The sequence below is a fragment of the Rhinoderma darwinii genome, chromosome 2 (assembly GCF_050947455.1).
Source record: "Rhinoderma darwinii isolate aRhiDar2 chromosome 2, aRhiDar2.hap1, whole genome shotgun sequence".
NCBI lineage: Eukaryota > Metazoa > Chordata > Amphibia > Anura > Rhinodermatidae > Rhinoderma > Rhinoderma darwinii.
The window spans coordinates 64,678,234-64,699,215 of NC_134688.1; the positions used below are offsets into that span (position 1 = coordinate 64,678,234).

The window sequence follows — 20,982 nt, forward strand, 5'->3', positions numbered from 1 at the left end:
TGCATCAAAAATTGGGCTTTGTGAACGTGGTCTAAATTATGGACCTGGCTCAGGGAGAGGCCGAAATTTGTTTTTTTTTGGCCGACATCAAGTCGGGCAAAGTAACTTGTATGTTCTGTTTCCACATTAGGCATTGAATATATACCCAGGACCCATTTCTTGTTTGGCACTTTGTTGTAGTTTTAGCTCAGCAATGAAAGGAGTTATTTGTTCTCCCAAGTCCATGAAGTATATTCCCCCCTGTCCTCCTTCATTGCTGTTCTTGTGCTGCACACTTCTCCAGAATGGTGACTTTTGCAGATACAACGACTATGAAGTAAGCGGACTCACTAAGCCAAATATAATAATGCCTCTGTTTATTCTCTTTCTGCCCAGAATTGTTAGTTTAGGCGCACTGGCGTAAATGAAAAAAAACCTCCCTGTGAATTAGTGATCTTATCGCATGCAAATAACTTGTTCATTCACAGCTTTCATAGAGATAAATGACTTTTCCTCCATCAGAATGATGATGCGTTGCGAGACTTAGTGTATGAAGCTGTTGAACAAAAAACACAGTAGGAACGGGTGGTCTATAGACTTTAGGGGCCAGCTGGACCGATTCAGGAGCCAGTTTGATTTTCTTTAGTAGACAGGCAAAAAGCAGGCGCATAGATGTAGAGGTTCAGAGGTAGCAGTTGTACCCTGGACCTGGTGCCTGCGGGGCCCACATAAGAAGACATTGGTATTATGATTGGCACAAGGTAGGTGGGGGGCCCTGTTACAGATTTTGCTGGAGCTTTAAAGTTACACCTCTGACAATGATCACTTTTCTAGACCTAAATCGAGAGCAATCCATCAATGTGGGTGTATTGGCTACTTGGCTACAGCCATGCATTAGGGGATTGCATCAATTATACTTATATCTTGTTAATATCTTTTTACTCTGTTTAAGCTGTTGATATGTTCAGATAATAACATGTAGCACATCTGTGGCAATGCAGTTTTCCCGAAATTTCCTGCTACCTTTTGGCAGTCAGTACAAAGTCTATTTGCAAATTACAAGCTGCAGTCCATTGTCAAATTGCAGGCTGCAGGGATACCGAATTTTCCCAACAGCCCATCGTGTTTTAGGGGTTTTCCAGGACTTCGAGATGCTGATGACCTTTTAATTGGTGAGCCCCTTGTCCCCTTCATTGTTTACACAGGAATACGGGCTTGTCCGTACGGGCGACTGAGCCTGGTAATGCAGCTCAGACTCCTACCGATCAAACACTGATGGCCTAACCTAAGGATAGGCTATCTGTGATTGAGTCCATTTAACGGTTGTGCTCCCTTTACAACTAAAGGACGCAAAACTAGTTACAATTTAAAATATCCTTATTTATTCTACTATCCTCCCAGTATCTAAATCTCCCATTTAAATCATGAAGATTCCTCCTGTGCTGCACCTGTACTGTGGAATGCTCTTCCTCTTTTATTTACACTCATCACTAACCTTCATGCTTAGCACACTACACATCGACATTGCAATCCTTAATTTACACACACTTTTTTTTTCAGTTTCATGGCTAAATCCAGCCTTTACTCAACTGCGTTCTCCTGCACCGTGTATATCCTTCTCATAGATCCATTCAACATTATTTGTAGCTCCCTGGTACTCGTGACGAGCTCACAACGCTATTTAATAACCTCTTCCTACTGTATCACATCCCTCATTCCTCTTAGATAAAAAGCTTCAGTGGACCCCTCTCCTTGTGTCTCAGAAGGTTGTGTGTCCGTTATCTACAATGTCGGTCATTTGTATGGATTTTCTTTTCCCTGCTTGTAAAGCTCTGTGTAATATGTGGGTTTTATACAGTATATAAAAAATACTGCTGTCATATAGTGAGGGATGAATACAGTAAATCACATGAGGTGGATCATTAATATTCCATTTCCATTTCCACTCTGAGTATACAGCTTACTTTTTAAAACGGCAACTTTTATTGGAGAAATGTTAAATATAGCAGATTTTTTTTAGCACATGATTTTTTTAGGGCTGAAAATACCAAAACTACTGGGGCACATAACTACCAGAAATAGATTCCTCCCACACATTTCCCACTGTTACAAAAATCACTCATTCATTCTATTTTGATCTCTCCTGTAGAGTGAAGCTGAAGCACGCATGACCATGACCGCTTCAGTGTGTTCAGGATTTTGCGGCAGTAAAAATCCTCTCCTTGATAGGAAAAAATAAGTACCGATCCTCTTCCATATATTTGGTCGGAAATATGAATATGACGTGTGCATTCTACACTGATGTTGATCATAGCAAACTTAACAATCAATAAGCCCACACAGCTACGTCGGCGGAAAAATTAAAAAGTTCTGGGTCTTCGAATACAGGCACACAAAAACAAATTTAAAAAAAAGTGTTTTTATTGTACAAAAGTAGTAAAAAATAAAAAAAACTATTCAAATTTGGTATCTCCAATTGTTATGACCCGAAGAATAAAGTTATTATGTTTTTTATAGCACACGGTAAATGGCGTAAATTTAAGAATGGTGAAATTTCAGGGTTTTTTTTCCATCACCCCCCCCCCCCCCCCAAAGAAAAGCTAATAAATAGTGCCATTAAAAAATAAAAAATTCTCACGCCAGAAACAAGCCCTCACACAACTATGTCTACGGAAAACGAAAAATAGTTAGGGCATTTGAAATGCGACTATCAAAAATTGAAAAAAACACCCCGTCATTAATGCCCAGAATAGGTTGGTAACTAAAGGGATATTATAATAATAGTAATAATAATATTAATAATAATCTTAATAATTCTATTAAGTATCAACACTAAACCACATTAAAGTATAATCATATACCAGAGAAAGTTCTAATCGGCCACATGTTTGGAAAGATCATTTTCTAAACGAGTATGGGAAAAGGAAATGATTTTATAGCAATTCACATAAATTGCTTCCCACCTTTTGCCCTCTGCTCCTTGTGCGTCGATATTTAGCTTATTCCCTTCTCCAGTCGGTATTTTTAGCTCTCTGATTTAATTCTCCGTGACCCACCCAGGGTTTTATTACATCATGTCCTTTATAACTATAAGCAGCTTTATAAAAGGTACTTTCTGGGTGGATGTACAAGTGAAGACACTTAAAATAGAAGTAAAGGAAAATCTGCGTAGGGCCACAGTCAATGTTTCATCACTGGTGACGTCATTCTTTCATCTGAGACATGACGGGAACACTGGGTGGATGATAACGGCCCCAACACAAAGATAAAGTAGACTGTGAACAGCCTGAGGCTTAGCCAGACGCTTGTACAACTTCTACTTAAGGAAAGGCAGCGATGAAGACATTTGGCAGCCTATTTTAAGCAAAGTTACTAATGTCAATGTGCACGGGACTTAATGAGGTCAGAAAAGGAAGAACTGGTTATCTATACAATACACTATTCCTTGGAGACGGACTTTCTTTTCATGTACGCTCATTTTACGTTGGATTCAAAATGGAAATTGGGTTTCTACGTAGAACACAAAGAAAATGCAATGAGAATTGTTATCTTTAATAATGTTTAATTATCTTTAATAAAAAGTTCAATCCTTTTTTATTATAATATTTTGATAGCTCTTGTGTAACAAGTTCATGAGCAATTCCAGCCATATATGTAAATTCTACGACCATTTCAAATCTATATTCTAGTCCTTAGGCCGTTGTCTATGTACATGTTCCCTATAGGGTGATACATGGAGTGCCTATGGATATGTATATGTATACTCCATATACCAAAGTCTGGGGTTTCAGAATCCTCTGTCCCTAATGGCTGGTAGCTGTCATTCAATTAATTGCCCCTTTTCCCCCCAAAATCTAGCGTTTTAAGTTTATAATTTTACATACTCCTCATTTCAATCTACCCCATCCCCTCTACACATGTGCAGTTCTCAATGCAGGGTTGGCCATGCTACCACCTATCTTTAGTAGAGCTCACTGTCATAAATTGTGCCCCCCACACACACACAAAGGTGCCCAAGGAGTGTCTGGCAGCAGCTTAACTCTCAATCTATTGAGAACACATGAACGCTCAGGTCGGGATGAATAGCTGTTGCCCAAGAGCTATCTAAAATGTATGGCCAGCTTTAGGGTGCACTCTTAAGCTGGCCAAACACAAAAAAGAAACATCAGATGAAATTGTAAAATAAACACGAACGATCATTCGTGATGGCCAATGTCTGCGAAAAATATGATCGGTTGGGTTGGAACATTTCTGCTGATCTGTGTATGACATGCTCGGCCGAATTAGGCCGATCATCTGCCGTAATGCGCAAGCCCCAGGGAATCCGTCTTAATTAAACAAACAAAAAAACAAACACGAACTCCCTGATTGGCCAGTTTAGTCTATTTTGTAGCTGGCGGGATCATTTGTACAAATGGTTCCACAGACGATTGCTATCTTAGGTGTATGGCCAGTTTTATAGAAGTAGGTGTTTCTAGAGTAAATCTATATAAATTAATTTGTTAGGACAATGTCTGAATGTGTAGTCACTGGCAGGTCCTCAAGGCAGTTATCACTTCCCTCACCCATCAACAAAAATATAACATCTGTTACTGTAGTATGGACTATGTAAGGCTCTGTTCACATCTGCGTTAGGGTCCAGTTCTGATGTTCCGTCTGAGGTTTCCATCAGAACGGTACCCTGAACAGACACAAACTGACACGAATGGAAACCAATAGTCGACCCTGCTATTGCTTTTGGAAAAACGACGGATCCGGTGCACAACAGACACAAACGGAAACCATGGGCACCGGATCCGTCACCATTGAAATCAATGGTGATGGAAACGAAAACCTCTGGTTTCCATTCGTGTCAGTTTGTGTCTGTGCAGGGTCCCGTTCTCACGGAAACCTCCGAAGGAACGTCAAAACTTTTGGGACCCCAACGCAGATGTGAGTGATGCCTTAGTAAGTGTATTGTGCAGTTTCTGCTTTTGACATTTGGCTTTTTGGTGGGGATGCCCAAAAAAAAAAAATCCACTTTTTTGTTAAATGGTCCTCTGACTATAAGGTGACTTTAACGGGGGTGGTGGTGGGGGGGGGGTCTTGCAATGCATTGGAGTCTAAAAAGTTTTCAGTAACATAAAAGTTTTAATATATATTAGGAACTCAGCTTCACTTTCTTTGTTTGGAGCTTCGATGTTTCATCTATCTGCACTGCTAACTATAAGGGTTCACACTAAGTTTTTTTACAGGTTTTTTGACCTGGAAACCGTATCTGAAAACGCGTCAAAATACAGCCGAAAATACCTCCCATTGATTTCAATGGGAGGCGGAGGCGTTTTTTCCCCGCGAGCGCAAAAACCGTCTCATGGGAAAAGGAAGCAACATACCCTATCTTCGGGTGTTAACATCTCTGACTTCAAAAAAGGCTGCCTGCCGGCAGAAATAAGCCCTGTTTTCCAACCATTATTAAAGAGTAAAAATAAAAAAGTCTTTATTCAATTTGCAACAAGGACAGACTACATGAAATTTAAAAGTTAATGTCCATTTCTGACAGCAATTAGCACAGTGCCAGACGTAAGAGCTCTGTCTAGAAAGGGTTAAGTACCACAACCACAGAGCGCTACATGCAGTTAGTTATTAGTTAGATTCAAAGGTGTCAATAGGACAATTATTAAAATAAAGGTAGAAGCCCCCCCGACATGTTTCGCTACGATGTAGCGTCCTCAGGGGTATCGGGGCCCATTGGGAGGCAGAGAAAAATGGCGTGGAGGCAGAGCAAAATCTGCCTCAAAATTCCAAATGGAATTTTGAGGCAGATTTTCTGCTTGCAAAAAAACTCAGTGTGAACCTACCCTAAGAAATCTAGTAGCCAAGGGTCCTTTTACATGGGCAGATGAACTGCCCATAACGAGCGCCGTTCATCTTTTTTTTTTTCATTGGCATGCAATGGCCGCCGAATTGGAATATATCCATTAGGCCTAAGGGTATGTTCACATGACAGCGCAAAATACGTCTGAAATTACGGAGATGTTTCCAGGAGAAAATCGCTCCTGAATTTCAGACGTTTTTGCATGTAGTCGCGTTTTTCGCAGCGTCTTTTACGGACATAATTGGAGTCAATGAAAAACTGCTCCAAATACATCCCAAGAAGTGTCCTGCACTTCTTTGACGCGGGCGTAATTTTACGCGCCGTCTTTTGACAGCGACGCGTAAAATTACACCTCGTCTGCACAGAGCATCGTAAAACCCATTGCAAGCAATGGGCAGATGTTTGCAGACGTATTGGAGCCGTCTTTTCAGGCGTAATTCGAGGAGTAAAACGCCTCCATTACGTCTGAAAATAGGTCGTGTGCACATACCCTAAAGGTGGCCATACATTAGATTATTGTCGGCCAAACCCGTTGATTTCCGTGAGATCAGATAACCATCTAATGTGTATGGTGATGATGTCCCAACTCGCCCCCTACGGCAGATGTCCGAGGAGATAAGTATCAGGCTGTTTGGATTTTAACGTGGGGTTCGTACAATCATTCAGTCAAGTCCCCTCTAATACATTACATTATTCTCGGCAGTACATCCCATTTACACGGGCAGACGTGTTGCGACAAACGATACGTTTTATGACCCGCATAAAAGATTTCTCATTTGTTTGATTGGCGGGCACTATTGTATGAGTGATCGTTCAGGCGATCATCGCCCTGTAAAAACATGTTTATTACCATTTGGAGAGCGTTCCTAGCAGCTGCCAGACATCACGGTCTCTGCTTATCAACAACTCAAACAAAGGGTCGGGCATGTTAAAACTCAACTGGATGTAGGATCCCTACCAACTTTTTGCCCTTGTTGCCTCCAGCCCTCATCTCGCATTAATTCCATCCTATCCGTTGTGATCAGCTTATCATAGAAAATAGCTAGTGATTCCTTATGTAAAAAATTATACAAAACACAATGCCATGACGGCCCATGCCAAAACGGGTTAACATTGTCTAAAGATCATGACTTCGGTCTGCCTACATAACACTAGTAAAAGAACTCTGACACCAAACCGTTAAAACCAATTTGTTGTCCTGTTATATCCATAGAAGATCCCAAGATAAATATTAAAGACCCTTCTGTATAAAGAGCATTTGATGGTACATGAATGAGAAGCTAAAAGAAAATTATTTTTTTTGCCTGGACCCAATATGCCTGAGTTTTAAGTAGTTGGTTTATGATGGAAGAATATGATCATTTAGTGCAACAAGGGCATATTTATACAAGAGTGCCCTCCCTTCCACCACCTTCACAGAGCCAGGATTCATCTCCTCATTGGGTTTACGTCCAATAAATGAATGGCTTGAGCAACCAGCTTGCTGGCTAGACTTTCCTCCCTTCCTGTTCCATAAGAGTCAGGTTTTCATTGAAATCCCACCCTTCCTTCCTGCAGGGACTTGAAAGAGAATGAGATGCATATGTACATATAGAATCATTTACTCGTATGTATGCTGACCTTTATTCCATTCACGTAGCATTGCTGGTATATGGATCGTGGAGCCGGTTCTCGCCCGCTATGAATCATCTCTCTTTGTGAATGAAGTCATTATAAAGAATTCGAACTTTCTGGCTATGGCATGTGGGTTACACCTTGGCAGCAGCGTGCTTTTATAATGCATCCCATACTGTTACCACCTCTGCTGAGGGTGTTTATATAGTATGATCTGCAAATGAATGGGACCTGACATGTGCCAAATTATCCGATATTCTGGTTTTGACTGTAAAAGAATAGAGAACCTTAAAAAAACGGATCCAAAAAATATCAATTGTCTACTTTTTTTTTTATTCTGGTTTCTTGGAGGAACATTAAGAAGCACCCACATATTTTCTGTACCTGAAGTGCGGTATTGTTGTGTTTTTCGTAATATTCCCCAGAAACTGTGCCACACCGTTCCATTGACTGTGTCTGGTATTGCAGCTCATCTACAATCAAGTGAAAGCGTCGAAGCTGCATTACCAGACACAGCCTATGGACAGGAGTGGCACCGTTTCAGAAAAATTGAAGACCCTTTTTTTCTAATCTTAGAAAGTTCTGAATATTTATATATTGTGTGATAACTACATCACATTTACTGACCTTGCACTTCAGGCTTTGATCTCTGCATTTTATCTCCCACCTTCACAATTCTGATATGATCGAATAGAGAACTTCACGGACCTATAACCCTTAATGTTATTGACAGCTTTTTCTTTTTCCAGACACTGACTTCTTAGTGAACTTGTGTTTATACACAGCAGCCAGTGTGAACAAACAGTGCTGCAGTGTAAAGCATGGTAGTCACAAAGCAGCAGCCTGCCCCTCTAAGATAGGAGGCATCTTTGAAACTACCTTAGGGTCCTATAACACGAGCATATAACTTGCCTGTAACAAGCTCCGATTAACAATATAGCAAATCGATTGCCATTTAATTAGCTACATTTATATGTTGCAATTATTGTAAGTTTGTACCCCCCCCCCCATACAGTTGACATTATTGGCTGCACATCCCCTGATTACAAACGTTGATTTTTATGTCATCATAAAAGATGCGATCAATGATGAGCAAGCACGATTTTAGTTGTCGTCCGATCACTTGACACGTGGCAGTGATCGGGAACGAATGTTCGTATGGGCGATCGTTTAGGCGATTATAACCCATGTTTAAAATAGCAGCATGCATGCTCACCCTGCTCTCTCTGCTTTCTTCTCCGTTTTTCAGCCAACGACGGCTGTTTTGTTTGATTCAACAGGAGTCACGGGGCCCTCATTCTCCCAACAGGTGGGGGTCCCACCAATCAGACATTTATGATGCATCTCCTAGATATACCATAAATTAAAATGGTCAGTGTAGATTCTTCTTTGGGCAAGGGTCTGCCAGCCCCACATAGATATTAGATTGTCATCAGATGCCCCTATAATGTCTAGTAGGGCAACTTTATCTACATGGAACTCACCTGCTATGTATTTGCTATAAGTTCATCCAGTCAGCAGGTTTCTTGGTCGTCTAGGATTAGGGGTATTTTATGCAGATTCATTATCTATAGGTGTTACGTTACTGCTCAGAGTAATGCAATTGCTTTGTTAGTTTAATTTGTCTTAATACTATTTTATTCTCTCGCCAGGTAATAAGCTCAATGAGCTCTTTGTCCGACTATTGCTTACCCTCTATATTGCGCACCTTGTTTGACTGGTACAAACGTCAGAATGGGATTGAGGACGAGTCGCATGAGTACAGGCCAAGGACAAACACCAAATCCAAAGGGTAATAATGGCAGTAATAACAGATGTTGAAAGATAATGTGGAGGCAGTAATTGTATGTATACATGAGAGCCTACCTATGTTTTTGTATTACATAATTTACAAGTATTAATCATACACTATATGGACAAAAGTATTGCGACATCTACGCATTACACCTACAGGAGTTTTTATGGCATCCCATTCTAAATCCATAGGGATTAATATGGAGTTGGTACCCCCCCCCCCCCCCCGCCTTTGCATCCAAAACGGCTTCAACTCTTTCTACATAATTCTGGAATGTTTCTGTGGGAATTTTTGCCCATTCATCAAGAACAGCATTTGTGAGGTCAGACACTGATGTTGGACGAGGGGACCTGGCTCGAAATGTCCAATGTCTTGGTGTGCTGAAACATTAAGATTTCCCTTTACCGGAACTAAGGGGCTTAGGACAACTCCTCAAAAACAACCCCATAGCATTATCTCTCCTCAACTAAACTTTACAGTTGGCACAATGCAGTCAGGCAGGTAACGTTGTCCTGGCATTTGCCAAACCCAGACTCGTCCATCAGACTGGCAGCTAGAGAAGCATGATTCATCACTCCACACAACATTTTTCACTGCTCCAGAGTCCAGTGGTGGCGTGCTTTAGACCTCTCCATCCGACGCTTGGCATTGTGCTTGGTAATGTAAGGCATGCATGTAGCTGCTCGGCCATGGAAACCCATCCCGTGAAGCTTCCGGCACACCGTTTTTGTGCAGCTGTTAATGCCAGAGGAGGTTTGGAAATCTGCGGAAGTCTGCAGATTGTTGTTGACTTTTATGCACTATGCGCCTCAGCACTCGGCGACCCCGCTCTGTAACCTTACGTGGTCTGCACTTCGTGGCTGAGTTGCTGTGGTTCCTAAACAGCTTCCACTTTTCCATAATACCACTCAGTTGATCGTGAAATATCTACGGTAGGAGAGAAGAAATTTCACAAACTGACCTGTTACAACGGTGGCTTCCTATTACAGGACCACGCTAGAATTCAGTGAGCTCTTAAGAACGACCCATTTCTTTCACAAGTGTTAGTAAAGGCGACTGCATGGCTACTGCTGGATTTTATACACTTGTGGCATTTGGACTAAATATAACACCTGAATTCAGTGAGGGGTGTCCCAATAATTTTTATGAAACATTGTTTACAGATTTGATGTTTGTTATTAGTTGGATTGTACTGATAATGGAAATGCCAATAGAAATACTCTTCTTCAAAGTGATCGATCACCTATGTAGTGTATCGTAAATAGGCAGTTCACCATAGTGGATGGTATGTTGTTTGATAATACAAGTTTAATAGGTCTCCCTCTAGTTATTAGGAAAAAGGAGGACAAAAGGACCACAATGGCGCCGCTGTTAGTATGGATTTAAAATAAACGAAAGTTCATGATTTAATATATAAATAAATGGAAAGTAGTTATGGGTGTTAGCTTTAAAATAGAGGTGAGCGAATCCGGCTTAAATTATCCCTTCCGGCATTATGCATAAACTACATTTCTATTATGGAGCCATATTTGTTGCTTCTAAGCCAATGGAAAATGAAATGCTGGACTATGGATCCATATTTCTGCCTCCATTGTCTTAGGCAACAAACACGAAGATGCAGCAGAACTCTTCAGGAATAAAGACCTATGCAAACATGGACTGTGAATAATTATATATTGTAGTACCTCTATATTTACTGTACTTTATATCTGAGGTACTTAGCGCACATTTTGATCAAAATCTTGATTCAATTTGCCACGACAAGGCGACCACATTCATAGGGGTCCATATACTAAACATCATTATACCAGAGCAACAGGACACTCACCTCTCCTAAGGGGTAAAACCGTAGATCCTGTGTGAGGGTGGCGATTTGTCAGGTATCTGCACCAGATTGAGGGCTTTATTGTGATTTTTGCTTTTGTCGCCCCCTCCCCCATGTATGGCCATGATTGTGATGTGTTATTATGTGACCTTCCCATTTATTAGTAGTTTAAAGTAGGCAAAGTGCGAGAACTTTCTTTCATGGGAAAATAAGTACTTTATCAGATTGACTTTGATTGTTGCTTTCATACACTCCTACAGTAAAGTATCCAATGTCAGTAACTGCGAGGACGTCTAATAAACTAATGTGAGGAAATGATGACTGGTTTAACAACGTCTTGTAAGATGTAAATTTGCAGCTTGGTAGGTTGGCACCTGATTTGCCGGTTTCTTGTTCCATAGACCTTTATGTAATTCTTGTTGACAAAATGATGTAATCTAAAGTATACGAAGAACATGTTACAACTTTACTTTTCCATAAAGTCTATAGGGCAGTGATAAACCAAGACAGGAAATTCCTTGTTCTGTTTTGGTTCAAAGCAGCTTGTAATCCATGTTGACTTCTCTTTTAATCAATCATGGCATTGTTATAGTGTTTTACAGCTGCAGTTTTGACCTCCGTGGTTCTTGAACTAGTCAAGTTTGATGTGATTCTCCAGTAATTCCATTGTTTACTCTTGCCTAGAGAGGACTACTGTATATCCGTCCATCTATAGTCTTCGAGTGTTGTACCTGTCACTTATGGCTGTTGAACAGTTCCAGAGAAGAACGTGCTCCCTTTTAGTCACAGCTGGAGCGTCTCCTATTTGTTTATTGAAGTGGTAAAAGGTTTCCAGTTTGAATTCACGTGTTGTAATTCTCCTAAATGGTATTACATTGTTTCCATTAATCAAGTAGGAAGCGGACTAGGCCCCGTGTTTGCCAAGATTATCTGGTCATGGAATCTTTACTGGCCTAGTAGGGTAAACACGTCTATACTTCTATTGCCGAGAGCACAGAATTAACATCTACAGCAGATAATATTGTCATGTAATTCGAACGGAACATGAGTTTGTATATATAAATATTATTTTAATATTGGAGCCAACTTTTTTTTTTCCTCCGGATTATCAATTTGTCAATGTTCACATCTTAGTTTAGGTTATTTTTTTGTTTCTTACAGATTATTATGCAACTGATGCACCTAAAGTATAACTTGTTATGATGACTGCCCATTTCCCATATTACTTGTAATATGGAGATCTTTGGGGCTCTCTTGATCTGCTTATTTTGGATTAAGGCATCCCATGGGCTTGAATCCTGTAATATCAGATTATAACCGTGCATGCCCATTTGTTTGGCATTGCTGTAAGAACCCTGGCTAAGGCTGTTTTTATATCCCATTTAGTGAGCACGTCCGGGGTATGTGCCAGGAAAACTCCCGTTGCAGACGCTGAATGTAGCCATAGGCCCCATTCACCCAACAGGAGCAAAACGTGTCCTTTTGGCATTTGTCAGCTGGTATGCGTTGGATGTTTTTATTTTTTTTGCTGTATATCAAATATTGCACTATACTATATAGTGGGCCACTACAAAAAGTATACGGTGTGGTATGCTTTCTTTTTAACATTGTGGCCAATGATTGACGTATGCCACTGCATGGGTTTACAGTGGCATAATTCGGAGGTATACCTCGGGGAATTCTCCCGAGGTATACCTCTGACGTATGGTTTAAGTTGGATAGTGTATTTAACAAAAAAAATTATTTAAAGCTATATCTCTGAAACACTGCAATAATAAAATGTGTTCTATAGAAGGGTAGAATGATGAACAACTTATCTAGATACAATGTTCTTTGACAGCTTATTTTCCCTCATAGTTCAAATAGGAAGTTGTGATGAGGCCTTTTGGGAACTCGAACAATCAAAGAATCTTGATATAATTCACGATACAAGGTTGATCCTGCCAACTAGTGCTTGCTTTTTTTTTTTTTTTTTTAATAAAACCACCATGTCCATCAACTTTATGCTGAAGGCAGTGCTGACCAATGCCAACAACAGGTTCCTGCAGGACTATGGTCTTGTTCTAGGGTTGTTTTTTTAAACAAGTATTCTTTTTTTTAGCTTGGTTATAGAAAAGACTCGCAAGATCAGGATTACCATCACATAGAAGGTGCTATTTCTTAGAAGACGGGTCTACTTCTTGAGGGTTGGATTTGCTTGTGTCTATGGAGGTTTAGCCGGTATAATGTCTGTAAACCGTTTGTAACATTCATTCATTTTTATTTTCAGTGATGAGCAGCAAAAAGATTACTTGATGGAGAGGAGGGATCTGGCCATTGATTTTATTTTTTCATTAGTCCTTATAGAAGTTCTGAAGCAGGTAAGATGACACTGCCATTGATTGCACATTTATAGTTCTCATTAACTTTGAAAGCAATAACTTCTTCCTATGTTTTCAGGAAGCCCATCATGCGGAGAATATTGAATTTAGTGTCATTATATATCTATTAAGTCACCAGCAGATGTTCTAGGAGATTAATTTAGCTGTGTATAGTAATATCCGTGGATCATTTATTGAAGAAAACGCACAGTATATAGTTTATTCATTATTAATTTATAACGAGCTAACCTATCCTGCAGCACCCTACACAGTGTACTGTACTTATATATCATATCGCTGGGGATCACAATCTGTTTTGCCTATATCAGACACCCAATTACAGTTAAAATAAAAATCGGCCTAGCAGGAGTCAAATACTCGATACATGAATATATTATTAAAATGCACATTTTATTGAATACATTTAAAAGCTACAATAGTAAAATATAAAGATATAGAACAACACTAAGCCAGTACACACAACTGAATGCACAGAAGAAAAACAAAGCAACATGTATGGATAAGTATCCCGCTCTATATTCGGAGTGTGACCTGCCGCCTCAATGCGCGTTTCTCTCAATTCTTCATCAGGAGAAGTTTTCGTGAGGAAGACTTGAGAGAAACGCGCGTCGAGGCGGCCGGTCACACTCTGAAACATTAACCTTTAGGTGAGCCACAGTATCCTATGTAGTGACTTTCGCTCCATACATCTATTAGGTACCATTTTTAGTTGTAACAGCCCAGTTGTGTGTAATGACATTGTTCATTGTGGTAACCCTATGATTCTATGGTAGGATATAAATATACATACACCCTATGGTATATTGTTATTGCATTCAAATATATTCACCATTTGCCATTCCTATTTGTATGAAATATTGGTAGCCACCTATAAGTATCTCCTGAGAGGGGGAATATCAACTGTACTATGCACTTTAATATTGAGCTGGATACTTGTTGCTTGGGTTTTTCTTCTGTGCATTCAGTTGTAAGTGTGTACTGGCTTAGTGTTGTGCTATATCTTTATCTTTTACTATTGTAGTTTTTAATAAATGGTATATTTTAATATACTAATGTATAGAGTATTTTGGTTTGCATGACTCCTGCTAGGCCAATTTTTAGTTTGAACCACATTCAAATGATTTTGGGCCTTCTATAAGATTGTAGACATATAAACTTACCAGGGACAGTTTTGTAAGAAGCTGATTAACTGGAAATGAATAGTGTGGTTGTATTTTCAGTATTAAACTGGGGTTAGGGATCACCTTCACTGTCCATTGTCTCATGAAGATAATCCATTTTATAAATTTAGGCCTGCTCTGTAATCAACAAAACACTTCAGGTCCGGCTCTAGAAGCCTCTGACGATCAGCTGATATCGCCAGGAAAGCCTACAAGTAGAAGTATTACATGCCAATCATTCAAATGAACGGCTGACCATGTAATATTTGGATCCACTAGGTCCACAAAGCGAGATTAGTTCTTCGAGACCCCCTCTATACTATCCATTTTCTGTAACGGCATATAGAAAGGGATTGTTATCACGAGACAACCCCTCTAAGGCTGTGTTCACAGAGTTTTTTTACAGGAGGAAAATTCTGCCTCAAAATTCAGTTTGGGATTTTGACGCAGATTTTGACCTTCCTGCACGGCGTTCGCCGCGTTTTGCGCCGCGTTTTATGCTTGCGCCCATTGAGTGCTACGGGAAAAAAACTCAGCGAAGTACGCTTTCTCTGCCTTGTTGTCAATGGGAGGTCAGAGGCATAACCGCGCGAAGATAGGGCATGTCCTTTCTTTCTCCCGCCAGGCAGTTTTACCGCTCGCAGGAGAAAACCGCCCCCGCATCCCATTGAAATCAATGGGAGGCATTTTCGGCCAGTTTTTGGCGAGTTTTGCGGAGCAGTTTCTGCTTCAAAAAGCTTGTCAAAATACTCTGTGTGAACAGGGCCTAAGGCAGACTGAAGAACAAAAGCACCTTCTGCAAAATTCTGTATCCAGGTATATTTTTGTACTAGGTCGAGTCTGAAATAGTAGAACCTACTAAGTGAGTTTTCTTTGGGAATCCATGAATACACATCCATGTCAGAATCCTAGCACATTTTTTTACAAGATTTTTTTTGCCACAATGCAACTTATAAATTCTACTTCCCAGACCGATTATTGGGGATCTCGGCTCAAGCACACCCATCAATAACATCTTCTTCAGACTTGTCTCAATAACCGTATTCGAGATCTATTATATGCTGTTGTTTTTACACCTCTTTTATATAGCTCGGTATTGTGTCTTAGATATTTCACATTAGGACGGTTTCACACAAGTCATTAAGTTAGTTTTGGTCTTTAGTCAAAGATGTGCCTGTATTACGCTTGTGTGAGGTGGGCACTAAAGGCATTTTCCAGGACTTTGCTATTGATGGCTTATCCTTCGGATAGGCCATTAATATCCGATTGGTGAGGGTCCGACTCCTGGCACACCCATGATCAGCTAACAGAACGTGCCATGGTGCTCCGGTCAGCACCGCATCCCCTTCGTTTTTTACCAGGCATAGCATTGTACAGATTGTAGCGTCAGGTCTATGCCAGGTCTCTGCAGCTCAGTCCCATTCAAGTGAATGAAACTGAGCTGCAATACAAGGCACAGCCACTACCAAATGTATGGTGCCGTGCCTGGTAAACAATGTAGGGGATTAGGTGCTCTTCAGATTACCGCGGGCTGTCCAGTCAGCTGACCGGTGGGTGTGCCTGTTTTCCGACCTCCACCGATCTGGCATTGGTGGCCTATCCTAAGTGTCCCGGAAAACCCTTTTAATTGTATACCAAGGTGGCATCATGGTTCTGTGGATATCAGTGTTGCCTTTTAGCATCAGAATCATTCTAAATCTAATATGTAGCGTGCGTGTGTGTGTGTGTGTGTGTGTGTGTGTGTGTGTGTGTGTGTGTGTGTGTGTGTGTGTGTGTGTGTGTGTGTGTGTGTGTGTGTGTGTGTGTCATAATTTTATAGGTTTGCTGTCGTTTCTTTTTCCACCCTTTAAAGTACTGAACTTCTTATTAAACTGGTCTTAATATGTACTGTATATAGCAGTGATACATTTGGATTACTTATAGACCAATTAACCATTCTAATTAAATTTTACAATTCTTTGTCTTCTAGATTCCATTGCATCCAGTAATTGACAGCTTGGTTCATGAAGTTATAACCTTGGCCTTTAAGCACTTTAAATACAAAGAAGGGTAATTTTATTCAATCTGGTAATTGAAACTGATGATTTCTTACATTTAATAGCTGCATTTTTAATCTTTTGTCTTTTTTTTTATCCTTAGGTATCTCGGTCCAAACACTGGTAATATGCACATCGTGGCCGATCTATATGCTGAAGTAGTTGGTGTACTGGCACAGTCTAAGTAAGCGTTCTATATTATTACTATATCCTTATAATCCTCATGGGGAAATGCTATTTGTATTTGAGTAATACGCTTAGGAAATATACATGGATAATGTTGAGAAAAATTATACTTGGCACACATATTACGGAAGACAATCAGACGTGGAAACGCAACTACAATTTCAAGAACCAACACTAGGAAGCTTAGTCATAGACCTGATCAACTAGTATGACTGGTAATTGTAGAAGTACTTAGGCGCTCATAAGTCATATCCTCTTATTCACTAGTGGCTATTGACCAGCATTGGGGTTTGACATCACCAACAGCTGTTATAAGACACAAAAAAAGTTGGGGGTTTAGTCACAGAGTGATCTATACCAGAAACTGGATAGTCAATGTTATCACTTCCATAACAAATGGTTAAAGTTGACTCCTTTTGGCATGAAGAACATTGTTGTCTTCGAGGTACTTCAAAGTAAAACACACACATGCCCTTTAGTTGGCTAATACGGTTGTCTAGTTCTGGTACAAAAACGTTTCCATATATATACAACATGTGGCGCATGTCCCTCTGTTTAGTTAGAAGTTTTGTCCTTCACCCTACAAAATTACAATTGGAAGCTTTTCCGAACTGACCGCAGAACTCTGCCCTCTCTCTCAGATTAATTGTCTTATAGACAGGGCTTTCCATAGCGGTGGGCAACCTGTCCGGTTGCACATTTGCTTATCAACAGTCACTACAAAAAAGAGCGCCACTGGTCCTGATGGCCTAGGCACCTGGAACTGCCACCCCCGATCCCACATCTATGCCGAAGCTGAATTCCCTAGTTTATTGATCGAATAATGTTATTTTGGCAACTGTCTGGAAATGTTATTTGATTACTGCATTATTGTATTATTTAGGCAATATATAGTAAACCTTAAATAGACATGTCAATATAAGGCCGGCTCTGGTTATAGACTGCTGCTTGCAGTCATGGTTATTACAACTAATTCACCCCATGGGTAAAACTTTAGAACCCCTGCTAGAGAGATCTGTGAGAAGGGTCAGTTTTCATGTTAATGGGGCACTGCTAAAATAGTAGGATGCATACATATGGGATTTTTAACTACAAGGGCAATAGTGTCACAGGAATACGCGTTTTATACATAATCATCTATGGACATTTTTATTTTCACATATACATTGAAGAATGGAGGTAGCGAGACAAAAAGTAATGTAAGACTTGAACTAAATAGGATACAGTTGGCAAGCTGAGCTTTTGTTATGGCTGATGGTGTTAGAGGGGTTTGGTTACACTCTTTAAATCATTGGAGCCGAGTTTTATAGAGAGGATGCCAAGAATGATTGTGAATAGAATAATTTTGTACGATATATTAGCTGTCGTCTTCCATTTGTCAGGTTTCCTTCCGTGAAGAAGAAATTCATGGCCGAGTTAAAAGAGCTGAGGCACAAAGAGCAGAACCCGTATGTGGTTCAAAGCATCATCAGTCTTATAATGGGAATGAAATTCTTCCGCATTAAGATGTATCCAGTGGAAGACTTTGAAGCTTCTTTACAGTTCATGCAGGTATCATTTATTATCTGTTGTCACTTTGTAAAGGGGATGACATTGAGTAGTTATTTACCCATGACATTGAAATGGATTCTGTAGTTTTCTAACCTTTCAGAATTTTAGACCATGTCTTATATGTTCCACTGTGAATATAGGGATGCAGAAATTCTTACAGAGGTTGTTCATATTGCAATATTATGTTATATCCATTAAGGTTTTTTTCTGGTTGCTTGTCCCCCATAGACAACCTGATCGGGAGTTATGGTGCTGGGAGCCAACTGATTCTTTTTTTGCTGGGAACATAAAACATTACAGGGAGCCCGTTGACTTTAGAGAACACCGGCGGTCCTTCAGAGCCAACAGTCATGTTGGGTACAGCTCTTGATAGAGTGGGGTCCTGAATAGTTAAATATACCAAAATAGGGCACATGGAATTTGGATGACTAAATCAACAACTACTTTAACTGTAGAATTAAGAAAAGAAAATCCCCTTCCTTATTATAATTCTCTCAAATTTAAGGGTATATAGAAAATGTAATTGGAAGATCACTTCCATCAGTCATCTTCATCACCTTCATCTTCCTACTACTACAATTGTGATAAAGATGAGCCTATATTTAAGCCAAATCACATGGAGGACTGAACAGTCATCAATCTGATCGTGTATATGGGCAGTCAATGGAGTGCGGAACATTAGGGCCGGGATCCTGCCATAACAATTGTTTCTAGCTGGGTTGTTCCACCTACCATATGATTATATCAATGAGTTGAGTCATTGTAATACGTCCATCTACAGATAAATGTTGTAAGAGAGAGGTGTGCTGCTGACCACTATGTTGTTTAGCCCTAGCTTAAAATGGATCCGTCGCCTCTCCTGACATGTCTGTTTTAGTAAATAATTGTATTCCCCATGAAATAACAATTCTGGAGCATCTTTTCTTTGTGCTCTACGTTGTGCCGTTCCTCTGTTATTCCGCCTAAAATTTATGATTAAACTGACAACTGGGTGTGTCCCTACACAGACTAACACTGTCTAATCAGTGCTGACAGAGTGACACTGTGCAGGGACACGCCCCTATGACAAGGGGAATGGCAACGCCCATTTGTCAATTTTTTTTTACATTTCTAGGAGGAATAATCGAGGAATGGTCACAGCGCAGCACTCTAAGAAAATATATTCCAGAATTTTTATTTCATGGGGAACTCGAGTAAATGATAAATCAGACATGTCAGCAGATGTGACGGGTCGTCTTTAAAGGGGTATTCAGGTTTCACAAAATAAAGTTTATTCATTGTATAATGACAATTTTCTAATGGACTTTGTGTGTCAATTCCATACAGTTTTCTGGATTTCTAGTCATAGAATGGGGACCCTCATTGTTTACTTCCAGAGGATATATATCTGTCCTGGTCATGTAATGCCCACACAGGTGGATAGTTCGTTACATTACAGTTATCATCGCTCTCTCGTTCAACTAGCTGTGCACCGGAAGGACATCACATGACCAGGAAAGTTTAGTAGTATTACCTCTTAATCTCTGTTGCTGAAAATATCCACTAGGTATAGGTGTGTGGTTTATGACATTGATGTTTTCATGAAAACGTTGACCAGGTCCATTACCTTGTGTGTGCTCGGCACTTACCTATACACTGCTATTTTTATATACTTGTTTTGAAATCTGTTATTTATGGGTATGTTCTCTCGTCCTTAGGAATGTGCACATTATTTCCTAGAAGTTAAAGACAAGGACATTAAGCATGCTTTGGCTGGCCTATTTGTGGAGATCCTGGTACCTGTTGCTGCAGTAAGTCCCTTCCAATCTACATGATTTATTGTTATATAGTCCAGTGTTTTAAAGTTATTTTATCAAACTTTTTCAGGCTGTGAAAAATGAAGTGAATGTTCCTTGTCTTAGAAACTTTGTGGAAAGTCTTTATGACACAACACTTGAGCTGACTTCCAGGAAGAAGCATTCATTGGTCAGTATTTCACCATTGGGCCCAAGGGTGTAATGTAAACATAGAGAGAAGCCACTCTTTGTTAGTGGCTCTTTGTTCTGACTCATAGAGGGGGTACCGGGCCATCTATGATGTCCACATGTATATGGAAACAGGTTTTCTTGATGAGACAACCTTTTAATACATAATAGATCAGCAACACATACCTTTATATGGAGAGAATTTTTTAAAGGCTATATAAACCCTTGATGGGCTTTTTTTAATAAACAAGTCAGTCGGTGTGTTTGGTGTAACTTTTTTAATTAGTCTTTCATTAAATTAGTTAGATACAGCTGCTCCGTATTCTCTATACAGAGCAGCTGTATGTAGCGATAAATCCTGTTCCCGTCAGGTCCGCGGGACTCATGGGTCCAGTGACGGCGGGTCCTGCGCAGTGACATGCAGGATCCACCTGTAATTTATCACATCTAAGGCCCCCTGCTCCGTGATTACAGGCTCGGCCAGCCGCGGACAGTCACCCACATTTGCGGGCCATGCTCCCATTATAAAGTATGGGACCACGTTCTATAAAATCAAAAAATAGGACACGTCCTATTTTTTACGGATGCTTTCAACGGCCCGGACACCTTCACGTAAATATATTTATGGGAAGGTGTC

At 40.1% G+C, this 20,982-nt stretch overlaps 1 protein-coding gene across 7 annotated transcripts in view; it reads left to right on the top strand.

The window, feature by feature from the left end:
* FRY (FRY microtubule binding protein) overlaps window positions 1-20,982 on the top strand; it is a 420,217-nt gene that overhangs the window by 263,976 nt on the left and 135,259 nt on the right. For all 7 annotated transcript variants that reach the window (XM_075851697.1, XM_075851698.1, XM_075851696.1 and 4 more), the window contains 7 exons: window positions 9,100-9,239; window positions 13,337-13,427; window positions 16,578-16,657; window positions 16,748-16,828; window positions 18,213-18,381; window positions 20,079-20,171; window positions 20,248-20,346. In XM_075851697.1, coding sequence (XP_075707812.1) covers window positions 9,100-9,239; window positions 13,337-13,427; window positions 16,578-16,657; window positions 16,748-16,828; window positions 18,213-18,381; window positions 20,079-20,171; window positions 20,248-20,346 — 753 coding nt within the window. The remainder of the gene's footprint in view (window positions 1-9,099; window positions 9,240-13,336; window positions 13,428-16,577; window positions 16,658-16,747; window positions 16,829-18,212; window positions 18,382-20,078; window positions 20,172-20,247; window positions 20,347-20,982) is intronic.